Here is a 26,166-nt window from a genome sequence, read left to right as displayed (position 1 = left end):
CATTTCATTCTTTTCGCCAGGCCTGGTTGAACTTCGTTGAAGCAAGGATGTTAGGGCTATTTTTAAAAAAAGTTTTAAAAAGTGTTTTTAATTATTCAGTTTTAATCCTCACAATTTGATGTAAGTTCTTTTATATATATATATATATATATATATATATATATATATATATATATATATATATATATATATATATATATATATATATATATATATATATATATATATATATATATATATATATATATATATATATATATATATATATATATATATATATATATATATATATATATATATATATATATATATATATATATATATATATATATATATATATATATATATATATATATATATATATATATATATATATATATATATATATATATATATATATATATATATATATATATATATATATATATAGTTTCTATCTTATTCTTGTATTGTGCTGAAGACGGCCCTTGGACATAGGGCCGAAATATCTACAGAAATAATTTCCACTGTCTTGAAATTTTCCCTATTGTCTCTACGTTGTATTTGTTTAGTAGTAGTAGTAGTAGTAGTAGTAGTAGTAGTAGTAGCAGCAAGTGCAATTGTAGTACCATAACAAAGTTGCTTTTGGTTAGTTCAGCATTTCCCAGAACATACTCTATAAGTTTCAACTTAATGCTACAAGCCCCTCCTAAGCTGTTGCTGATACTTTCTTTTGACAACCTGCACATACTGCGTTCTGATTCAGTTCAAATTCCCCTCAACATTCGCTGTGATTTCCACCTTCATACCTGTGAACATTGCTTTTTAGTCAATTGAGAATTTTCCTTATCATTACCCTAAAAGTTATAACTTAATGCCCTAAGCCTTCCTGAGATGCGACTTTTTGACAACCTGGAGGCAGAAAGTTTTTCTTTATTTAATTTTTTATTAATTTATTTTCTCACCGCAATATTCCCTGAAAAACTCACCTAATTATCCTTTGGCTATTGCACACCCAAGTTCAAATATGTCTCCCCTTTCCTGATAACAATATAAGACAATGAGCCAATTGCATAACATACAGCCCTTGTCCCAGGGCTCTGTGGGAGGGGTCACCTACCCAGTGGCCCAGTTACTTAGCCTTTCAACTATGCTGAAAAAAAGAGCCATGTAAAAATATTGACAAGCTGTCTTCGGGGAAAAGGGGGCGTGGGAGGAGGGCTGATTAACCTCCTATCACTGGAGGCACAGGCGGAACAAAGGTAAGGTCACAAGATCTCACATCGCCAGCAAGTTCTGTCTTAACCCTTTGAAAACCTTATTCATATATAATCACCAAAAATCATAAACCATCAATTAGCTTCAGCTTTAATCTTCTTGGATTACTATACTCTTATTGTCTTTTTGCAATACTATAATATATTAAACCCACTATCCTACTTCCAATTTCCAGAAAACATAAACACTATTAAAGCGATTTGACACAAATTGCATTACTGTTAGACAAGAGCTTCTTGTTCTAAAAATTCAATTCAAAATTTTAAAGATGGGTGAAATTAAATATTAAAATTAATGGATCCAAATATCGGGCCAAAAATCAATATTGAATATCGAAACGTAAATATCGATATCAGAAACGGTGTTTGGAAATTTCTGTTTTTTTCCAGCTTTTTCAACCATCTACCAGTGAACCTGCAACAGAGAAATTCCAACGGACGACTCTTTCTCGTTAATATATGGTGTAAATGTGAAGTTTTAGGCCCCCCCTCTGCCCCTTCTTCTCTACGTCCATTCCAATAGACGGGGCTCTAATACGGAAAAACAAAGAAAGCAATTACAGTACATTTTATTAACGACACATGAAACTGTTCAAAATTTTGCAGTAATATAGATATCATTTATTTTTTATTAACTGGGCATTCCTGAAGGCTTTCTCTCCCCCCTTCTAAATTAGACTGACTCTTTGCGTGTGATAATTGTGTTGAAACACAGCTGACTACTAACAACTATCTGAAGCAGTAAAACGCCTTAGGTAAGGAGTGACTGGTACATTTCTTATTTATCCCTATCGTTTCTAAGCTTCATTCTTTAGCTCCTCCCGTGAAGTTTTAATTTTCGTTTAATACTTTCCATATGACTTCTTTCCGCAATATTCGGGGACGTCGTAATGCTTGTATGGCCCTGGATGAATCGTCAAAAACAATATCTTTGTCAATCTGTAATTCTTCATCCATGAAAGGTGGCCAAACAAACGTAATCTTCCATTGGTTAAAGCCCTAAAAAATTAGATTGGACTGCATTCATGGCTAAGCTTATTAATTTGATATACATTCATTCAAACAAGTACCTAAGCCTATCCTAAGCCTTGGACAAATCCTCTGGGAAACCCTTACCAAATCTTCCTTAGCCATTCGATACTCCGACGCTTCAGAACCTCACCTATTAGCATTACCGTCGCCTTCAATATTTTGAATTAAAGTCACTTAGTATTCTTCAAAACTTTTGAAAAAGAACACCTTGGACTTTGGCTATTTTAATTCTTATTTTAATCCCACTGCATCCACCATCTTTGCTAATACTGCTACTAGGGCTATCTACTTAATTGAATTTCTCGTGTAGATAAACTGTTTTACAGCCTTGTAATATAAGATATCTTTTAATATACGCAGGTTCGTTCGCCGTTTTATAAGCAGACCCCTAAACAATTGCGGGAGATCTTTGACCTAGTGAACAATCCTAAGGTTCATAACTTGATGGAACGCCAAACCAGACTTTTATTGCCCTTTCTATTAAAAAAACTATCTTAGCAAAAGATCTATTTTCACTTTTTTATTGTTAGAATTAATTAGTAGGATTCCTTAATCTTATATGCTGAATCTGATGGTGGGATTTTCATGACGATTGCTTGACTTTTTGAGGGTTTCCCCATTTTTTTGAAAATAACGCAAATTATTTCAGGCTCGCAGCTTTTGATAGCTAACATTTAACTTGATCTGAAATATTTACGATCTTGTGTATCTAATGCATTTGGAATCAGTATTAAAAGATAATTCTGTTGATTTATCTATTATTATCAAATTGGGAGAGGCCCTCCTTACTTACAGTTTGTTATCACGAACTGTTTGATTGTAAAATCGTTGATTTTATTACGTAGAATTGTTGACGATAGTTTTTATATTGGTTTTTATAGTGTTATATTGTTTTTTTTTGTATTGGCTTTTAGATGTAATTTGTTAAATTTTATGATTTTCTTACGGTATTTTTTAATAGTGTTTCTATGCTTTGTTAATTATTTTAAGTAGTATCATTAGCTACTCAACTACAGGTGTTTTTTTTTTATTGGAATTTTGTTGTAATATTTTGTTAGCAATAGAGCGCACTTGAACGTAAACTTGTGAACAAATATTAAGGACCTTTATTGAGCCATTTTCGAATGTGCAGATTGTCTCCAGCCACAGAGGCATACTAATTAAATTTTTTGTTTATTTTGAGCAAACTACATCTGAGCATTTATAACCTTGATTCGGTGACACGGATATTTATAAGGGTGCCTGGAGAGGACAAACGACATGTGAGAATACTAGCTGCCCTGTAATCAATTTTAGCTCTCAAACAGATAATTTTCATATTTTGCATCGGATACCCCCCCCCTCCTGTTTAGTTCTTATGACAATATCTTGTGTTGAGAGTTACCGAGAAAAAAAAAATACAAAACAAGTAAAAGAAAATTATTGAAGGCACATGACATTTAGTACAGTAGCGCGGTCTGTAGTTAGTACGGTATATGTCGCCTGTGACTCAGACCGGATGTAAGGTGAATACATTTGTTTTGATGATGTGGCAGCACTGAAAGTGCTCTTCTTCACTTCCTCACTTTAAGCGAGGAAATGAATTTCCTCGCTTACGATGCAAACATGACGTGTAGCTACGAAGCGGTCTTGAGACTCAGTATAAAGAGGTATATTTCTTCCTCGCATTTTTGTAGATCCAAGACCGATACCCAGGGATGCCTAAGAGGGGGGGGGGGCAATTGCCTCAAAATAATATGGAGAAACAAATTAATGATATATCCCATGCCCCTTGACTATCTGGATATGGACCCCTCCCCCAATAAAAATGCTGGAGATTTACCCTTTGCTGTTAATCTATCCTGTCCATGATCACACAAGTTATATTTTTCTTTTCAAGCTTTTTTAATGCGAATTTCATCCTGAAACCTACTGGCTCCCGATGAAAACTGATTTTTTGCCTTAACGAAAAGTAAAAACTTGTTTGGCTTAAAAAATAAAATTATAATTGAAACAGTGACGCGTCCAAACCCCTCAGATTTTGAAGCAATCTGTTAAATTCTTGTTACTTTTGGTTGTTCAATTCATTTAAAGTTATTTCTATTTACTTATTTAATTGTTGTTTAATCTATGGTTTCTCACGATTACTGCTTTTTTGCTTTGGTTGTCTTTCTTTGGCTGCTTAATATGGGAAGTGAATATTTGCAGCAAGTTATTCTCTTTAAGAAAAATATATCATGATTCTTCACAATTAAGGGTATTGATGTCATAAAGAAAAAACAGCGCTTCTTTCTAGCATAGCACAAACTTTACGCCATTCAATTTCGAATAACACCAAAAAGATATTACTTTTTTAGATTTCCACATCCCAAAGCAGTGTGTTGAGGTGGCAACACTCCACACAATGTCCTCGAATAGCTTGTGTATTCTTTGACAGTCTTGCACCCGTCGGAGCAAAAGAATTTAAAAACGCTGGCAAAGTTAGTTTTGATTAGAAGACAATTTGTTTGGTTAGCACACCCACGTTTAGAAGACAAGCTACACCGAGAATCTGAGCGAGTCAAAAATAAAGTCATTATGTAAACTGCAAAGTATTTATGGTGTCTGAGAAATAATTTTATTGTTTTAATTCAAACTAGTAAAATACCTGAGAATTTTGAAACTAGTTTGTTCTTTTGTTTGATATAAACGACTCGAAACAAGAAGTCTTTCTGGCTATAATACCACAATCCTTGCCATATTAAGTCGGAAGGATACCTAAAAATAGTCCCAAACACAAAGCTGTACTGGTTGACTGGCAACAATGCACGCAATTCTCCCATTTTTGCAAATTCACGTATCTGCTAGGTAAATAATTAACAAACAATAGTAAAATTTGGTTTGGTAAAAGAAAAAAATGTATCGTTACCCATTGAAAATAAAAAATGACGTATCAATTTACTTATTTACTGTCTTAATGGAAATTTGTGATTTATTTAAACAGAAATAGAATTTACAAAGTCAATTTAGAAAGTTGTTTAGTTTTACACAGCAGAGGATGTAGGCCCAAAATTAGAGGCCAGAGCACTTATTTACTGATTTAACTTTTCCATTAGTTTTTGAGCAAAGGTATACAATCGAAAATAAACAGAAAATACAGGACCATGATATAGACCTTTTTTTAAGCTTTACTAGTTTGTAAAATATTAAAATTTGAGACTTGGCATAAGGAAACATGGAAAGAAATCACAGTCATAATGCGTAAGATAATCTGAAACTCAAACAAATTGTTGCATACACTCAAAATTTAAATTAGTCTGAAAGACACCTAGCTCTTTCAAAAGTAACTTTGTCCCAAAATTTTCTTTTTTGACATCTCCCTCCTCACCCAATATGATTTATGCTACTGATTCAATTTAGTCACTTTATTTAAACTCAATAAATAATCATCTAACTGCGAGCAAGGCTCTTAATATGTTTTTAAATCACAAAGAATGCGGTAAATGAAATCTAATTGTTCGAATGGTTAAGCCAAAACTCAAACAGTCATTTAGATTTTAAAAAAATACAAAAATAAAAGAGAAATCGTAAAAATTGTGGAACTCATTTATGAATAGATCTAAAATGCGTCTAGGGAGGAGTGGTGGAAATAATGGTATTTCGGTATTGTTAATACTTGATATCCTCCATACTTGATGCTAAGCTGGGTTACTCGGTAGACCTGCCAATTTTGCACGCAATGCTACTCAGTATTGCTAATTCAGAAATTGGTGCTGAGGGATAGGGATTTATTTTTTCCAAAGTCTAGGGTGAAGGTACTTTGTTCTTCTACCAATTTTTCTAAAGATAGTACCAAAAGATAATTTTCATTGAAATACCCAACAAAGGTATTTGTAAAAATCTAAGCGTAAAGGGTTATGAGAACATTGGGAAAAATCAGTGAAAAATCGTAGGCTTGACCTCATATTTATGAGTACATTTAAAGAGAACAAATTATATCTTTCCCCCCTCCCAATAATGAACTTATCGTTTTTATGTCTACGAAGCTTATGTCATTACAAAAGGAAGTTATCTAAGTATAAAATATCAAGTGTAATTAGTCTATTTACAAAAGACGTTTGAATTAGTTTCATAATGCCTAGAGTAGGTAAAACGAGCAAAGAGAGTAATTATAATGAGGACAATACAGGACAAATTAAGACCTTAGATCATCAAACATGACAAGACCAATCCGATCCGATCAGATCTGAATGATCCAAGCAGCTAAGATAAAGGGTATTGAAAAATATTCTACACTAAAGATAAACAAAATGAAGAACAAAGAAATATACAATCAGAATACTTGTGCCAGAGAATATTACAACGAGTCAAATACAAAAGTGAAGAACAAAGAAATATTCATTGCGAAGATAATCGACAGAAAGAATTAAAACAAGTTTAAAAAAAAGTGAAGATCAAATAAACATGCGGTTACAATACATATGACAATAAGAAGTAGAGCAAATCAGAAATGAAAGTCACGAACGAAGAAATATGCGGCTAAAAGATATGTCACAGAGAGAACAAAGAAATATGCGGTTAGAAGATCAGCAGCAGCAAGAATTACATGCGGCCGCGAGAAAGCGGGTATGACTGGCCATAAAGATGGTCTAAATAAGTCAGGCCTTTAAAGGAGGAATTTGTATTTTTTTTTTGAATCTGTGGTGACTTCAAGACATAAAAAAAGGCTCAGGTCTTTGGTTAGAAGACAAGTGACAATGATAATCCATATATAAAAGCCCACCGCGTGCCAACTGCAGGGGCCAAGCGGTGAAGTATCCAGGCTACCGGTACTACACTCACACACACACGCACATACAGATATATATATATATATATATATATATATATATATATATATATATATATATATATATATATATATATATATATATATATATATATATATATATATATATATATATATATATAGGGGCTAAAAAAAATTCAATATTTGAAAATCTCCATAAACAGGCCCTTAATTAATTCATGGTATTTGGTTAAAATAGTTGTAATAGCATAATCATAAACAGTATTTGTAGAAATGTTTTTTTTTCTTTTTTCTTTTTTTTAGTAACTAAATTAAAAAAAAAATTCCACTGAAAGTAAGGAACAACGTTAAAGGTTAAAACGACCAAAAATTAATCTGTATACAAGGGGGCCGCCCCCTCTTCGATAGCCCACTCTCCGCTACAGTTTTTCAGTACTTTTAAAAAAGGTTATTATTTTAATTAAACGGCTCTTGGTTGTCAGGAATCGTTCTAAAAGGATTGGGACAAAAGGTTGAACTTTAGCGTAAAGACTGGGGCATTGAGAAGAGGGCATCCTCTCTCGTACACTAAATACTTTCTGTTGATTTTAAGCATTAATTTTCTCCTCATCTTCACAATAAAAAACCCGTTTTTTAATACTTGATTTCCAATCGCTTTTCAAATACTCCCAGGAAGTCCACATCTACCTCAGTGGAAAATTCCCCCTACGAAAAATTCCTCCATGGAAAGTTCTTCTCGCATAAAATCTTTTAACCGTGGGAAAATGCCTCCGGACAATATCATCCACGCTGATATATCCCCCCCGAAAATTTTTTGCGGATGATTCTGCCTGAAAATACTCCTTAGCACCCTTTTATTCGAAAAGAAAACTTGTTGTTACTTAATTTCTGATCGTGTTTTAGGTCAAGACTGAATCCCCTCTGTGTTCTCCCCCAAAGGAATTTTTTTCCGCAGAAAATTTCTCTACGGAGAATTGCTTCTGGTAATAATTCCCATTAGGAAAATTTCTTCCTTGGGAAATCCAAGGAAATCCAGAGTAGGGGTCAAGGGGGCGGTATCCCCCAATATTTTGGAGAGAAAAATATAATAAAGCCCATGTCCCTTGACTATTGGGATGTGGATCTTTCTTGCCCCCCCCCCAATAAAAATACTGGAGTTGCACCCCTGCCCCGCGTAAAAATCCCCCAGAGAATTCTAAATCTGCTGAAAACTTTCCTTGGACAATCCCCCCAGAGTATCTCCACGCCTGAAATGGGGCCGCCAACGAGAAAGTAAGACAAATAAAACGAATTTTGTGTATTAATTCTGGGAAATTTATCCCATGTGAACCCCCCCCCCCCCTAGAAAATCAGCCCCCCAGAACCTTGCATCCCAATGGAAAATTCTTCCTGTAGAAAATCCATCCTCAGAAAATCACCCCCTGAAAAATATCTGTATGCTTCCCAATAACAAATGCTATAAGTAAAAAAGGACAAATTATATAACTTGCGGCCCTTCCTTCGGGAGCTCTGGAGGGTTATGTCATCCCAAAACCATAGTAATCGGGTGTTTCAACTATGCTGAACAAAATGTCTATCTCAAAATTTTTATGGGACAATTTTGGGGAAAACGACATGGGCCCTACCAAGATTCCCAACCCTCTAGGACCACTGGTTCGATACGGTCACCCTTGGGAAGAGCAAAGAAAAAACTAAAAACAAATAAATAAATAAACACGCATTCGTGATCTTTGTTCTAGCAAAAAATACGAAACTCTGCATTTTTAAAGAAGAGAGGTAGGTTGAAAACTCTACGATAAAGTTCCCTCATATCCTGAATATGATGATACACTTTTCGGTAAGATTCCATACGCTTTGGGGGATGTTTCTCCCCTTTTTAAAAATCAGGCAAATTTTCTCAGGGTCGTTGCTTTTCATAGGTGTCATTAAACTTAATGAACCTTGCGCATTGGGAATCAGAATATAAAATCAATTCTTTTAATATACCCACTGTTTTAATATATTTTGTTTTGACTGATGGGGGACTAGTGTATTTTTTACAAGTTTAGGGGATCAAATGTGATAAGGCTAAGGAAATATAGTTTTTATAAGCTTCTGGTTTATTCAAATTATTGATAACCATGACATCCTTATCCTAGCGTTTCTTTAATGTTTTATAAATGTGAGAGAAATAGTGAATCTTGTTGGTTTTTTTTTCTTTTGATATCCAGAAACTTATAGAAAGACCAGGACGAATAGCTAAAAATAACTCACAGGAAACCAAACTTTATCTTCTTTCCTTGCTTAGTAGAAAAACCTCCATCAGCTTCCTTTTACTTTCTTGTTATCATCAAAGCGGTCAGGGATTCTTATTTTAAATTTCTGATCCTTGATAAGGTGGCAAAATGAGTCAACAATTAGTTCAGTTGAAATGGCAGGGAGGGATATCAACTCACCATAAATTATTTCTTCTCTTAAAGACGTTGCCCTCCGATCACTTTTGACTCTTAAAAAATGCACAAGAACTTCCAATTTCCAATCCAATAAGCCTCCTATGAAGTCTATATGACGACCCCTTCTATATGAGGTACTTCTGGGGGAAAGAATAAATAAATAATAATAAGGCTAACAACAAATAACACGCCTGGTTATTCAATAAATAAATAACTAAGCATGTACCTTTACCGCAGGCCACACTATCGCGCTGCCAGTGATAATAATTATCGAAATGAATGTACCAGTGTTTCAACTACATCAAATATTAAGGAAACCAATACTATCCGTCTAAGCAAAACGTCCAACTATAATTACATAATGTCAATAATAATTGGTGGTACATGCCAAGTTTTGAGTGAAATAAGGGGGTTGGATTGGATCTTGCTGATGTTAGATTTTTCTTAATAAATTATAATTATTACAGGGCTCAACTAAATCAAATATCAAGGGGGTCAACACCAAATGTTAAATCAAACTATTAAACAAAATTGTCAATAACATCTTGTCAATAACAGTCAAAACTAAACTAAAAAATAAAATTTCAGACATAACTGTCGAAAAGTATCATAACTGTCGAAAGTGTTCTCCATGGTTTCAAATGTTTAATTTCCCCATGGTTTCTTGGGATTTCTGGCAAAATTGGGACATTTATTAGGAATCTAGATACACATGTGAAGCCTTTTTTTGGGATTTTACAGCATGCAATTATCCAGTCAAGTCTCTGCCCAATTATTAACCAATTTTTTGTCTAACTTTTTACCCTCTTTGAAGTAATTAGCGATCGATCTTTTGTTTCGTAAAGAGAGTTTGCTTTTCACAACAAAATAGAATTATCCTTAATACTAGGGTGTTTATCCCCCCTTTTCAGGATAAAGTACAGCTTTTAATGGATCAATTTTGGAAACAATCATCAAACAGTTCGTGGTAACGAACTGTAGTAAAGAGCGACCCGGCTCAATAGTAAACGAAACTCTAAAAAACGGAATTTCGATGCTAAAAGATATATCAAAAGAATCGGATTTTTATGCTGATTTCAAATATATAAGTTTTTTCAATTTAGTCTTTGTCATCAAAAGTTACGAACCTGAGAAAATTTGCCTTATTTTGGAAAACAGGGCAAAACACCCCCTAAAAGTAAAAGGATCGTAACGAAAATCACACCATCGCATTCAACGTATCAGAGAACCCTAGAGAAAAAATTTCAAGGTCCCATCTACAAAAATGTGGGATTTCGTATTTTTTGCCAGAAGACTAATCACGGGTGCGTGTTTATTTGTTTGTTTTTTGTTGTTTTTTTTTTCTTTTTCCCAGGGGTCATCGTATCGACCAAGTGGTCCTAGAGTGTTTCAAGAGAGCTCATTCTAACGGAAAAGAAAAGTTCTAGTGCCCTTTTTAAGTGACCGAAAAAATTGGAGGGCACCTAGGCCCCCTCCCACGCTCATTGTTTTCCCAAAGTCAACCGATCAAAATTTTGAGATAGCCATTCTGTTCCGCATAGTCGAGAACCATAATAACTATGTCTTTGGGGATGACTTACCCCCATAGTCCCTGGGGGAGGGGCTGCAAGTTACTAACTTTGACCAGTGTTTACATACAGTAATGGTTATTGGGAAGTATACCGACGTTTTCAGGGGGATTTTTTTGTTTGGGTGTGGGGTTCAGGGGAGGGGGCTATATGGGAGGATCTTTCCTTGTAGGAATATTTCATGGGGGAAGAGAAATTCAATGAAAAGGGTGCAGGATTTTCTAGCATTACGATTAAAAAAAAAAAACAATGAGAATATAAACATGAGAAAGTTTTTTCAATTGAAAGTAAGGAGAAGCATTAAAACTTAAAAAGAACAGAGACTATTACGCATATGAGGGGTTCTAAAAATACTTTAGCATAAACAGCGAGGTATTTAGAAGGAGATAAATACTTCGCTCTTTATGCTAAATTATTTTTAGTAATTTCAACTATTTATTCTACGGCTTTTCTGATTCAGGGGTCGTTCTTAAAGAATTGGGACAAAACTTAAGATTTAGTATGAAGAGCGAGGTATTAACGAGGGGACAAACCCCCTCATATACATAATAAAAAATTAAGACTATAAAAGTTTGTTACGTAAGTTAATTCTTAAGTTATGATATTTTTTACTAATAAAAACGTTCGTTAAAAATTAAAAGTTCTAGTTGCCTTTATAAGTAACCGAAAAATTGGAGGGCAACTAGGCCTCCTTCACCACCCCTTATTTCTCAAAATCGTCTGATCAAAACTAAGAGAAAGCCATTTAGCCAAAAAAAGAATTAATATGCAAATTTCATTTTAATAATTTATGTACGGAGAGACAAAATCAGACATGCATTAATTCAAAAACTTTCAGAAATTAAATAAAAAACAAGTTTTTTGAAATGAAAGTAAGGAGCGACATTAAAACTTAAAACGAACAGAAATTACTCCTTATATGAAAGGGGCTTTTCCTCCTCGACACCCCGCTCCTTGTGCTAAAGTTTGATTCTCTCTCGCAACTCTACTTTTTAAAACAATAAAAAACTTTAGCGTAAAGAGCGGGGTGTCGAGGAGGAAAAGCCCCTTTCATATAAGGAGTAATTTCTGTTCGTTTTAAGTTTTAATGTCGCTCCTTACTTTCATTTCAAAAAACTTGTTTTTTTTATTTAATTTGTCATTAAAATTGATGTTTTTGCAATAGAAGAACTACCCCCCACAACACCCATATTGCACTGTTAACCCAAAAACTTCCCTTTCAGTGGGATATAATAGATTAATCACTGGTTCTAAATCGCCATGAACCTAACCTGAGCCTAAAACGTACTTTTGAGGCTTCAGTCTTCTTCCCCCCATCCGCTACAGTACTACAGATTAAAGTTAATCTGTATTTTCCGATATAAGTGCTTTTTGCATTTATTTAGTTACTAAATAAAAAAAAGTGCTACTTTAAATCTGCTTTTTCAAAAGTTTTGGCCCCCCCCCAAAAAAAAATCCCGCGTACGTGCCTGTAGCTGAGTATAAAATATCAAGTGTAATTAGTCTATTTACAAAAGGCGTTTGAAGTAGTTTCATAATGCCTAGAGTAGGTAAAGCAATTAAAGAGAGCAATTATTAGTGAGGACAATAGAGGACAAATTAAGACCTTAGATCATCAAACATGATAAGACCAATCCGATCAGATCAGATCTGAATGATCCAAGCAACTAAGGTAAAGGGTATTGAGAAAAATCTACAGTAAAGATAAACAAAAATGAAGAACAAAAAAATATACAATCAGAATACTTGTGTCAGAGATTATTACAACGAGTCAAATACAAAAGTGAAGAACAAAGAAAAATTCATTGCGAAGGTAATCGACAGAAAGAATTAAAACAAGTTAAAAAAAAAGTGAAGATCAAATAAACATGCGGTTACAATACATGTGACAGCAAGAAATAGAACGAATTAGAAATGAAAGTCAAGAACGAAGAAATGTGCGGCTAAAAGATATCTCACAGCGAGAACAAAGAAATATGCGGTTAGAAGATCAGCAGCAGCAAGAATTACATGCGGCCACGAGAAAGTGAGTATGACTGGCCATAAAGATGGTCTAAATAGGTCAGGCCTTTAAAGGAAGAATTTGTATTTTTTTTTTCAGGTTGGTTATAACGAACCTGTGGTGACTTCAAGACATCAAAAAAAGGCTCAGGTCTTTGGTTAGAAGACAAGTGACAATGATAATCCATATATAAAAGCCCACCACGTGTCAACTGCCGGGGCCGAGCGGTGAAGCATCCAGGCTACAGGTACTACACACACACATGAATTCAACGGAAATCCCCATAAACAGTCCCTTAATTAATGCATGGTATTTGGTTAAAATAGTTGCAATAGCAAAATCTTAAACAGTATTTGCGGGAATGTTTTTTTTTGTTTTTTTTAGTAACTAAATAAAAAAAAAATTCTACTGAATGTAAAGAACATCATTAAAGGTTTAAATGAACAGAAATTAATCTGTGTACAAGGGGACTGCCCTCTCTTTGATAACCCACTCTCCGCTAAAGTTTTTCAGTACTTTTAAAAAAGGTTCTTATTTTAATTAAATGGCTCTTGGGTTTCAGGAATCGTTCTAAAAGGATTGGAACAAAAGGTTGAACTCTAGCGTAAAGACTGGAGTATTGAAAAGAGGGCATCCTCTCTCGTACACTAAATACTTTCTGTTGGTTTAAGCATTAAGTTTATCCTCATTTTCACAATAAAAAACTTGTTTTTTCATATATTATTTTCGATCGCTTTTCAAATAATCCCAGGAAGTCCACCTCCACCTCAATGGAAAATTCCCCCTCACGAAAAATTCCTCCATGGAAAGCTCTTCTCGCATAAAATCCTTTCACCGTGGGAAATTACCTCCGGATAATTTCATCCACGCTGGTAATTCCCCCCTGAAAATTTTTTTCGGAATATTCGGCCTGAAAATACTCCTTAGCACACTTTTATTTGAAAAAAAAAACTTGTTGTTACTTAATGTCTGATCATGTTTTAGGTCTTGACTGAATCTCTTTTGTGTAAAAAATTTTCCCCGAAAATCTCCCCCCAAAGGAATTTTCTCCCGCAGAAAATTTCTCCATGGAGAATCGCTTCTGGTAATAATTCCCATTAGGAAAATTTGTTCCTTGGGAAATCCCTTCTCTCCACGTCAGAGGATCGTTTCAGGAAGGGGAGGGGTCAAGGAGGCAGTATCCCCCAGTATTTTGGAGAGAAAAAATATAATAAAGTCCATGCCCATTGACTATTAGGATGTGGATCTTTCTTGCCCCCCCCCAGATAAAAATACCGGAGTTACGCCCCTGCCCCCGTAAAAATCCCCCAGAGAATTCTAAATCTGCTGAAAACTTTCCCCGGATAATTCCCTCAGAGTATCTCCACGCGTGAAATGGGGTCACCAACGAGAAAGTAAGACAAATAAAACGAATTTTGTGTATTAATTCTGGCAAATTTCTCCCATGTGAATCCCCCCCCCACTAGAAAATCACCTCCCCAGAAGCTTTCATCCCAGTGGAAAATTCTTCCTATGGAAAATCCATCCCCAGAAAATCACCCCCTGAAAAATATCTCTATGCTTCCCAATAACAAATGCTATAAGTCAAAAAGGACAAATTATATAACTTGCGGCCCTTCCTTCGGGAGCTTTGGAGGGTTATGTCATCCACAAAACCATAATAATTGGGTCTTTCAACAATGCTGAAAAAAGTGTCTATCTCAATTTTAGATGGACAATTTTGAGGAAAAGGACATGGAAGGGGGCCCTACCAAGACTCCCAGCCTTCTAGGACCACTGGTTTGATACGATCACCCTTGGGAAGAGCAAAGAAAAAAAAACTAAAAAAAAATAAATAAATTAACACGCATTTGTTATCTTTGTTCTGGCAAAAAACACTAAACTCTAAGATAAAGTTGAAAACTCTAAGATAAAGTTCCCTCATATGCTGGATATGATTGTACACTTTTGGTAAGATTCCTTAAGTTTTGTGGGATGTTTCTCCCCTTTTTATAAAAATCAGGCAAATTTTCTCAGGGTTGTTGCTTTTGATAGGTATCATTAAACTTAATGAACCTTGCACATTGGGAATAAGAATGTAAAGTCAATTCTTTTAATATACCCACTGTTTAAATATATTTTGTTTTAACTTTATATTCAAAACGTTTTTTGAATATAAAATGTTTTGAAAAAATAAAAAAATATAAATAATAATGTTAAAAAAATATACCAAAAATTGGTATATTTTTTAAAAGTTTAGGGGATCAAATGTGATAAGGCTAAGGAAATATAGTTTTTATAAGCCTTTGGTTTCTTCACATTATTGATAACCATGACATCCTGTTCCAAACCTTTCTTTTATGTTTTATAAATGTGAGAGAAATACTGAATTTTTGTCAGTTTTTCTTTTCTTTGATATCCAGAAACTTACAGAAAGACCAGGACGAATAGCTAAAAATAACTCACAGGAAACCAAACTTTATCTTCTTTCCTTGCTTAGTAGAAAAACCTCCATCAGCTTCCTTTTACTTTCTTGTTATCATCAAAGCGGTCAGGGATTCTTATTTTAAATTTCTGGTCCTTGATAAGGTTGCAAAATGAGCCAACAATTAGTTCAGTTTGAAATGGTAAGGAGGGGTATCAACTCAGCAAACATTATTTCTTCTCTTAAAGACGTTGCACTCCGATCGGTTAGAAGCCCTCCGATCACTTTTTACTCTTAAAAAGTAAAAAGTAAAAAGCCCCTATAAAGTCTATATGATGACCCTTTCTATATTAGGTGCTTCTGAGGGAAAGAATAAATAAATAATTATAAGGCTAATAACAAATAACACGCCTGGTTATTCAATAAATAAATAACTAAGCATGTACCTTTACCGTAGGCCACACTATTACGCTGCCACTGATTATAATTATCAAAATGAATGTACCAGTGTTTCAACTAGATCAAATATTAAGGAAACCAACACTATCCGTCTAAACAAAACGTCCAACTATACTTACATATTGTCAATAATAATTGGTGGTACATGCCAAGTTTTGAGAGAAAAAAGGGGGTTGGATCGGATCTCGCTGATGTTAGATTTTTGTTAATCAATTATTATTATTACAGGGCTCAACTAAATCAAATAACAAGGGGGTCAACATTAAATGTTAAATCAAACTGTTAAACAAAATTGTCAAACAACATAACCATTAAGAGGTGCCATCTTCCCAGATCTTATCGAAAAATAGGGTTGGTTTGAATCTCACTAGTTTTAGATATTTATCAACAAATTACACTTATTGTAGTAAATGCACAGGGTGTTCAAAATGATCAATCATCCAGGGTGTTAAAACTAAACTAATTGTCGAAAAGTGTCAACAACAAACAGTGACTACTACTATTTTTACTGCTTTCAAGTCACCGCAACACCAAGCCGCCTAAGGTCAACACAGCTACACAGGCTCCACCTACATCCCAATCTATTCAAAGCCTTCCTCCCAGGAAGTTCCCATTTTCTTTAAATTGTTTTATGACATCCTCCCACCCCAGACAAAGATGACCTGCTTTCCGTTTATCCCTAGACGGTTGGCCAAAAAGGATCTTGGGCAATCTGTCATCCTTCATCCGCAGAACATGCCCTAGCCGTCTCAACCTTTTTTTCATTATAGCCCAAAAAAGCGGGATTGAATGACATTTTTCGTACATCCTACTGTTTTTCGTACAGCCAGTCCGTAGTCAATTTCTCTGGAAAACATCTAGTAAATCTTCATCCAATTTTCGGAGCACCCATACTTCAGAGCCATATTTGACTGCTGTCATTACTGTACCTTCAAAATTCTAATCTTGGTTTGCAGACATATCTTACTATTATTCCAAAAATTTTTCAATTGTGAAAAAACAGCCTGGGCCTTGGCTATTCCAATTTTAATTTAAATCTAATTTAATTTTAGTGCTCCCACCGTCTATACTAATAATACTGCCAAGGTAAGTCAAGCTACCAACCAAATCAATCTTTTCCTTACCCAACGTCACCTTTTCATCTTCACTTATGAAAAGGTGAAGCCTTATTGACTTCGTCTTCTTAATACAAATATTCAAACCTATTCTAGCACCCCGAACTCACAAAATCTCTGCTCATTTTGCTCATCCTTTCACCTAGGATGCTTAAATCAACAGCATAATCTAAGTCCAGGTGAGATTTTCCTCCCCAATTGGTATCGTGGCCTCCCATCGCCTTTCCTATGCTTCTTAAGGCAAAGTCCATCAAAATGATCCATATAAAGGGGGTGGAACACAACTCTGCTTAACTCCTGATTTAAAAGAAAACCAGCCGCTAACCTCATTTCCTACCTTAATCGCAACAGTATTATTCTCGTACATAGCACTAATCACTTTAATGTGTTTGTCTGGGATACTATATAAGGATAAGACCTTTGCTAAAGCTCTTCTACCAATAAAATCAAATGTAATCTATAAAACTGAGCACAAAAGGCGTTTGACGCCTAAGGCACTTTTCATATGTTAACCTAGAAGTGAAAACTTGGTCGACACATCCTCTACCTTTTCTAAAATTGCACTGTTCTTCTTTTAAAACTTTGTCTACAGCATCTCTCCTCTAAAAAATATCATATTACTAAGTAATTTGCTATCTACAAAGACCAGACTAATGCCTCGATAACTAAGACATTCATTCTTATTACCTTTCTTATATAATGGTTTCAATAAGGCTTTCCTAAATTCGTGAGGTACTTCCCCTTTTTCAAAAGTCATATTCATAATCTTCAGTAACTTATTTCTAACCTCAGAGCCACCATATTTAAGAAAGTCATCTTCCACACTATCAGCACCTGCAGCCTTATTGTTTTTTAATCCTTTTATTACTGTCACTAATTCTTCCTCGCAAAACGAATCTTCTTTCTGATCCAAGGCATCACAAACCTTTTCATTTTCCTCTATACCTTTTCGTGCAACTGTATCACGGTATAGTACATTCTCAAAATATTAGGTCCATCTCTCTTTTACTCTTTCCTTTTAACTAATTGAGGCCCCTTCTTATCTTTAACTGGGAAAAGTCCGGATTGACCACCTCCTTTCAATTAATTAATATGCAAATACAATATTTTACTATTATGCCATCTAGCTGTATCTTCCAGATCCTCAGCAATTTTATCCATGGACACTGCTTCACACCCCTTTAATTCATATTTTAATACTTTCTTTACTTTCTTTATATTCCTTTTGTTTTCGTTTGATCTGTCACTTAGATAATTCTTGTACAAACCCCTTCTCCTCTTTATCAAATATACAGCTTATTTTTACTAATATTCCTAGCTGCAGTCTTAACTTTCTTCCCTAAGACACCATCAGCAACTTCACAAATTGTTTTTCTAAAATTATTCAAACCATCTTCCACATTATCAAATTTTAAGCTCTCAAGTTTAGTATTTAATTGTTCCTGGAAAGTTTCTCTCAAATTCTCATCCTGGGGTCTACCAGCATTATAACCTGCCCGGGAGGTATTTACCCTTCCAAAATTTCAGCTTTAAATTAACCCTAGATACTACTAGATGATGATCTTTAATTTTAACATCAATAACAACACTCTTATATACCCTAGTGTCTTGTATTGATTCTGCCAGTCTTCGGTTTACTATAACCTAATCAATAAATTTGGCTGTCTTACCATAACCTGAATACCATTTCAACATATTGACCAAACACCGTAGTGGTTATAACTAGATTGTTTATACCTATAATATTGTAAAAGTTTGTAGCCATTACTGTTTTCTTTTCCTACACCAAATTTTCTTAGGCTAGAATATAATCTATTCCCATTTCTACTGACCTGGCCGTTAAAATCTCCTAGTAAAAACACCATATTTCTACCTGGGACCCTGTCTATTTGCTTCTGTAGCTAACTGATAACCTGGACTTTTTAGTCATAAAATGAGCAATCAGTGTTCTATTATTAACTCCTTCGCAGTCTAAACGAGACTTAGCAGCTTTCTTATTAGTCATGAGCCCTACTCCCTGCCTATGTGCCCCATCCTTCCTGCCTGAGTAAACAAATCCTGTATCGCCTAATTTCATGCTCCCTACCCTTGGGATATGAATTCCTGAAACTTCTAATAAGTCTAATTCAAATCGTCTGAATTCGTCAGTCAAAATATCGATACGATAGTTATTTTTTAACGTCAAAACATTCCAAGTTCCAATTTTCATGTTCTTCAAATCGTTGAAATTATCTTGGCCTCAGGAAAAGCAATGATCCCGGATACCAGTGCAGGACGGGGATCAACATTTCTTGTCAAGTCTACACCAGAGTGCTTATGCCGGCTTAGAACCGGACAGCAAGAAGTCCGTGGGACCTCCAGTATGAATGGAGGCTTTGTGCAATCCTTGGCCCATCCTGATCACAACATGGTTTTCAGCACTTAGCGACGCTTTTCTATCAACAAGAGTCGAAATCCTGCACAGACAGTCCCAAGTCTATTACCTCCGACTCATTATATATTCATGTCCATAAATATTATGCTACTACAGGTAGGCAGCCCATACTAGATAAATTAGCTAGGAAGACGTTTTTAGCTCGAAAACACCCTTCAAAATAGACCGAGCCCGAGCTGTGTCGTTTACTAGGGTATAATTTCCTCAATGGGCGCCACTCCTCTAGTGGGAACAGAGTTAACACCAAGGTCTCCAGTTTTGCAGATACACCGAAAGGGCCGAGTCAGCCCTTGAAGAGGCCATTATCGATAGATCTGGTTCTTACGCCCGGCCGAAGTCTTCCTCCTATAGAGGATCCTCTCACGATGGTGTTCTGCGTCACCATGAGATTTGACCCATTACTGGAAGAAGGTTTGTGACTCATGGGACGTATGCACACGCAGGTGGACCCTGTAGAGTGTATATTTGACAGGCTTTCTTCATCCTCCACCTGTATTTATGGCCTTGGGCGAGGGAGCCCTAGTTTCTATTATGGACCCTAAGGGACATGGTCCCCCTTGGTCCGTGCCTCCTATGGAGGTACCCTACATATCTCTAGGGCGTTCCCCTATCGCCACCTGGGGACACGCTGATTTGCCTGGGGGAGGCCTCTAAAGAGCAGTAGATCAGTTGTTTTTTTTTTAAGCTTATGTGATGAATTTCTTTACATTATGTTGTGGCAAAATTGCATGTGAAAGTAGTAGCAGTATGGACAAAGTGCATTGGACAATTTAAAGTCTCGTTTTAACATCATTAAGTTAATGATTTCTTCCAACAGGGTAATTTTATAGATTATTTTTTTTAATGGAAGAGTGGCACCAGTTTATGAAGGAGGTGATAGAAATGATATTGGTATTTATCGTTCAAAATCGATTATTCCAGTTATATAGCGTCTTGTTAAGGAACAGTTTTAGTACTTGGCTACCGCATCTTCTTGAGATTAAATAAAAAAAACGAGTTTTTTTAACGGAAAGTAAGGAGCGACATTAAAACTTAAAACGAACAGAAATTACTTCGTATGTGAAAGGAGATGCTTCCTCAACAACGCCCCGCTCTTTACGCTAAAGTTTGACTCTTTTTCTTAACTCTACTTTTTAAAACAGTAAAAAACTTTAGTGTAAAGAGAGGGGCGTTGATGAGGAAGCATCTCCTTTCATATACGAAGTAATTTCTGTTCGTTTTAAGTTTTAATGTTACTTTTCGTTAAAAAAACTTGTTTTTTTTATTTAATTTCTGAACGTTTTTGAATCAATGCATGTTTTGATTTTGGCTCTCTGCAGATGAATAATTAAAACGAAATTTGCATTTTTTTTTTTTTTTTTTTTTTTGCTTAATGGCTTTCTCATAGTTTTGATTGAATGATTTTGATTCAACTTGATTAGAATGATTTGATTCAATGATTTCGTAACTTAAAAATTAGCTTACGTAGCGAACTTCTGTATTCTCCTGTTTTTATTACGTATACGAAGGGGTTCACCACCTCGTCAGAACCTCCCTCTTTACACTAAAGCTTAAATTTTGTTCCAATTTCTTAAGAATGACCCCTGAATCACAAAAGCCGTAGGATAAATAGTTGAAATTACTAAAAATACTTTAGCTTTAAAAAGAGCGAGGTATTAGGAGGAGGTGAGCCCATCATATGCGTAATAATTTCTGTTCGTTTTAAATTTTGATGCTTCTCCTTACTTTCAGTTGAAAAAACTTTTTCATATTTATTTTTTCATCGTATTTTTTCAAATAACGCTAGACAGTCCTGCGCTCCCTTCATAAAAATTTTCTTCACCCATTACAAATTCCTCCAAGGAAAGTTCCCCCAAAAAATCCTCGTCTTCTCAGCCCCCTCCCCAACCTAAAAATCCCCCTGAAAACGTCTGTACACTTCCAAATAACCATTACTATATGTAAGCACTGGTCAAAGTTTGTAACTTGTGGCCCCTCCCACGGGGACTGCGGGGGAGTAAGTCGTCCCCAAAGACATAGTTATAAGGTTTTTTGACTACGATGAATAAAATGGCTATCTCAGAATTTTTATCTGGTGACTTTGGGAAAATAATTAGTGTGGGAGGGGGCCTAGGTGCCCTCCAATTTTTTTGGTCACTTAAAAAGGGCACTAGAATTTTTCATTTCCGTTAGAATGAGCCCTCTCGCAAGATTCTAGGACCACTGGGTCGATACGATCACCCCTGGGAAAAAAAAACAAAAAAAAAACAAAAACAAACGAACAAATAAACACGCATCCGTGATCTGCCTTATGGCAAAAAATACAAAATTCCACATTTTTGTAAATGGAACTTGAAACTTCTACAATAGGGTTCTCTGATATGCTGAATCTGATGGTGTGATTTTCGTTAAGATTCTATGACTTTTAGGGGTTGTTTCCCCCTATTTTCAAAATAAGGCAAATTTTCTCAGGCTCGTAACTTTTGATGGGTAAGACTAAACTTAATTAAACTTATATATTTATAATCAGCATTAAAATGCGATTCTTTTGATGTAGCTATTGATATCAAACTTCCATTTTTTTGAGTTTTGGTTACCATCGAGCCGGGTCACTCCTTACTACAGTTGGTTACCACGAACTGTTTGATATTTGATTTGTAAAATAATAATCAGTTTGGGTTCCGAAAGAATATTAAGACGGAAATTGCATGATTTTTTGACTATAATAATTTCTGCATCTTTAGACAGAGGATTTAGGGCAGGTGAATCGTTTTTATAACTAATGAAGGCTTTTCATAATCGGCCTTAAACAAGTTTTAGCCTTATTTAGAAACGTCAAAATGAAATAAACTCTAGGAATAATCAACTTACCTCTGCTAGATTAGTAAACAAAAAGATCCGTGCAATCCATCGAATGCTATTGTTTTTTTTTGTCTGCATTTAATTATGCTTGTTCTAGCCTAAGGCATATGAACATTTCCTTAACAGATAAACTATTTCATTTTTTGGTGAAATTAAAATTGCATTGACTGAAAAATCAAAAGCAACTGTGTCCTTGCTGTTGCATTATCAAACAGTTCGTTGTAACGAACTGTAGTAAGGAGCGACCCGGCTCAATAGTAAACGAAACTCTAAAAAATAGAATTTCGATATTAAGAGATACATCAAAAGAATCAGATTTTTATGCTGATTTTAAATATATAAGTTTCATCAAATTTAGTCTTTGTCATCAAAAGTTACAAGCCTGAGAAAATTTGCCTTATTTTGGAAAATAGGGGAAAACACCCCTAAAGGTCATGGGATCTTAACGAAAATCACACCAGCGAATTTAGCGTATCGGAGAACCCTGTAGAATAAATTTCAAGGTCCAATCTACAAAAATGTGGAATTTCGTATTTTTTGCCAGAAGTCAGACCACGGGTGCGTGTTTATTTGTTTGTTTTGCTTTTTTCCCCAGGGGTCATCGTATCGACCAAGTGGTCCTAGAGTGTTGCAAGAGGGCTCATTCTAACGGAAATGAAAAGTTCTAGTGCCCTTTTTAAGTGACCAAAAAAATTGGAGGCACCTAGGCCCCCTCCTACGCTCCTATGTCTTTGGGGATGACTTACTAGCCCACAGTCCCTGGGGGAGGGGATGCAAGTTACAAACTTTGACCAATGTTTACATACAGTAATGGTTATTGGGAAGTGTACCGACGTTTTCAGGGGGATTTTTTTGGTTTGGGTGTGGGGTTGAGGGGAGGGGGCTATGTGGGAGGATCTTTCCTTGGAGGAATATTTCATGGGGGAAGAGAAACTCAATGAAAAGGGTGCAGGATTTTCTAGCATTCCTTTAAAAAAAAAATGAAAATATAAACGTGAAATAGTTTTTTCAATTGAAAGTAAGGAGTAGCATTAAAACTTAAAACGACCAGAGATTATTACGCATATGAGGGGTTCTAAAACCACTTTAGCATAAAGAGCGAGGTATCTAGGAGGAGATAAATACTTCACTCTTTATACTAAAGTATTTTTTAGTAATTTCAACTATTTATTCTACGGCCTTTCTGATTCAGGGGTCATTCTTAAAGAATTGGGACAAAACTTAAGAATATAAAAGTTTATTACGTAAGTTAATTCTTAAGTTACATATATTTTTTACTAATAAAAACGTTCGTTAAAAATTTAAAGTTCTAGTTACCTTTTAAGTAACCGAAAAATTGGAGGGCAACTAGGCCTCCTTCCCCACCCCTTATTTCTCAAAATCGTCAGATCAAAACTAAGAGAAAGCCATTTAGCCAAAAAAAAATTAATATGCAAATTTCATTTTAATAATTTATGTACGGAGAGCCAAAATCAAACATGCATTAATTCAAAAACGTTCAGAAATTAAATTAAAAAAAAATAGTTTTTTTAACTGAAAGTAAGGAGCGACATTAAAACTTAAGACGAACAGAAATTACTCCGTATATGAAATGGGTTGTTCCCCCGCAATCCCTCGCTCTTTACGCTAAAGTTTGACTCTTTGCCACAATTCTACTTTTTAAAACCATTAAAAACTTTAGCGTAAAGAGCGAGGGATTGCGGAGGGACAACATATTTCATATACGGAGTAATTTCTGTTCGTTTTAAGTTTTAATGTCACTCCTTACTTTCAGTTAAAAAAACTAGTTTTTTTAAATTTAATTGTATTAAGGCGCACAAGAAAGACAAAATAGTAATCCCGATTTTATTTGATTTCCTTGCTATTTGCAGTGATGGATTTGTCGAGTCTGTATCAAACAATGGAGTTGAATTGAATCCAACTGATGTTACAGATTTTTAAAATAAATCATAATTGTTACAGTGAATGCTCTAGCAGCCTGACTTCAACCCTCTGACAGGTTGCAACAGGCTCTGGAACACGCTCCCAGAGTTCGTACGAAGCTGCTACTCGTTTGGTATATTAAAAAATTATGTTAGATTTTCTAGCTAGTAAATAATTTTTTTTTTATTCCAGTTTCCCTTGGAGTTGATGTCTCTGGATTAAGTTGGATATTTAATTGAGTTGGTGAAATTATGTGCTACCCCCTGCCTAGCTTGTCATTTTTGGGGATTTTTGAGGTGGGTGATTCAATTTTTTTTAGATTTTGTTTTTATTTTTTTGTGTTGGTATTTTTTTCTCCCCTGTGCTTTCCCGGCCATGGAGCCTTATAGGGGAGATTGTCTTGAAGTAATCTTTTGTTATGAAATTTATTGTTAAATAAACAACTCAAAGCTCAGAACTGAGAATTCAACTAGATTGAACATTAAGAGAGTCGTCAATAACTATTTCCATAGAAAGACTCTTCAGAGTTTATAAAAGAAGAACTTCAAACACGACTGATGCCCTTTCCAACTATGAAATGTTTTGCGGCTGCGGGTGGCCAGAGCATATGCTTGTACCGAAAGGAACGGCAGAAGGGATGCAATTCGAACTGATCGTCATTGCTACTAACTGGAGTAAAGACGAGGTTAGTTGGCTTTTAACACTTTTGGGTAACGGACTATGAGTAAGGACCAACCCTTAATAATGGGAACTGTAACTCTAAAAAATAAATTTGATTACATCATATAAATCAGGAGAATGTAATTTTATGATGGTTGAAATATACTAGATCCATTAAGTTTAAGATTACCGATAAAAAGCTGCCAGCGTAGTTTTACAAAAAGGGAGAGGAAACCAAAAAAAAGGAAGCAATCTGGTGAATTTTTAATATCAAATTAAGCAGAGGGCTTCGAGGGCTTTGACTGTGAGGATTCTAAGCCAATAGCCACAAAAAGGAAAAAATTAAGTATTATTTTCGAGAGGGATGATCATAGACACGCATTTAGTTTGTATTTGATTTTTATATTTTTTTTTTAGTTGTTATTTTTCACCAGGGACACTCTTATCTAGCCAATTATCCTATAACAGAGGAAATTGGTTCATTTGAATAGAAATTAAAAATTATAATGCCCTTTTTAACTGGAAAAAAAGTTGCCCAAAGTGCTGTTTTCTATAATTTTGTGCTATGAATATGGAAAAGCTTTGATGAAAATGACACCATCAATTCCAGTATATTGCAGAGTATTAAAACCATTGTCTAAATTCAAAATTCTATGTTTTTCTCAAGAAAGATGGTAACGGATATGTTTTTAGTTGTTGTTGTTTTTAGCTTTTTTGGGATAATTTTTTGGATAAGATGTAATTAAAATATTAGGAGATGGTGCATTTGCCTAGAAAAGTGAAGGCTCGAGTGCCTTTAAACTAGCAAAATATATTGCACCACCGCGAAGGGACTTTTACCGCTGCCGCATCAATTCTGGCCCGACAAGGTTAAAAGTGCTGTAAAGTGAAAGCCGTGATATAAACCGTGAAAAGCCATTGGATTCTAATTTATCGAAAAGTTATTTACGTAGCTTTTCAGTTTCAAAAGTACCAGTACTAAACGGTGGCGCATTATCTATCAACAAATAAAATGGCATCCTTTTTATACAATCCTAAAAAGGACTTATGTCAGATCTGCCTCTCACTCACTCGGACCTCATTTGACAGAATCAATTCAGTTGATAGCCTTACAGATTTATCAAAATAATATTTTAGACTACACTGTCTCTACTTTTGTAAATAAACCTGTAAGTAAAGAAATAGAAAAAAAATCCAAAAATTAATTTTTGGAAAAGTAAAGGTCCACATTATGCTTAGTGCCGGCAGAAACTAGTCCTATAATAATTCAGC

At 35.0% G+C, this 26,166-nt stretch overlaps 1 protein-coding gene and 1 long non-coding RNA gene across 3 annotated transcripts in view; one reads left to right on the top strand and one right to left on the bottom strand.

Moving 5' to 3' along the window:
* Nucleotides 1-24,789, top strand: part of LOC136041603 (uncharacterized) — a 31,387-nt gene extending 6,598 nt beyond the window's left edge. Inside the window, exons 2-4 of the long non-coding RNA XR_010621066.1 lie at nt 4,625-4,747; nt 13,158-13,305; nt 24,427-24,789. This is a non-coding gene — a long non-coding RNA (uncharacterized LOC136041603). The remainder of the gene's footprint in view (nt 1-4,624; nt 4,748-13,157; nt 13,306-24,426) is intronic.
* The window catches only part of LOC136041602 (uncharacterized), a 124,903-nt gene that overhangs the window by 53,373 nt on the left and 45,364 nt on the right, over nt 1-26,166 (bottom strand). The window contains exons 1-2 of one of the 2 annotated variants that reach the window (XM_065726307.1): nt 9,310-9,701; nt 2,106-2,255 (exon numbers count right to left, since the gene is read on the bottom strand). In XM_065726307.1, coding sequence (XP_065582379.1) covers nt 2,106-2,209 — 104 coding nt within the window. In that variant the 5' untranslated portion in view covers nt 2,210-2,255; nt 9,310-9,701. Of the gene's footprint in view, nt 1-2,105; nt 2,256-9,309; nt 9,702-26,166 lie in introns of those variants that run through there. The other variant, XM_065726306.1, reaches the window with a different exon arrangement.

Source organism: Artemia franciscana, unplaced genomic scaffold, assembly GCF_032884065.1.
Source record: "Artemia franciscana unplaced genomic scaffold, ASM3288406v1 PGA_scaffold_30, whole genome shotgun sequence".
Taxonomy (NCBI): Eukaryota; Metazoa; Arthropoda; class Branchiopoda; order Anostraca; family Artemiidae; genus Artemia; species Artemia franciscana.
This window is presented reverse-complemented; position numbering and strand designations above follow the sequence as displayed.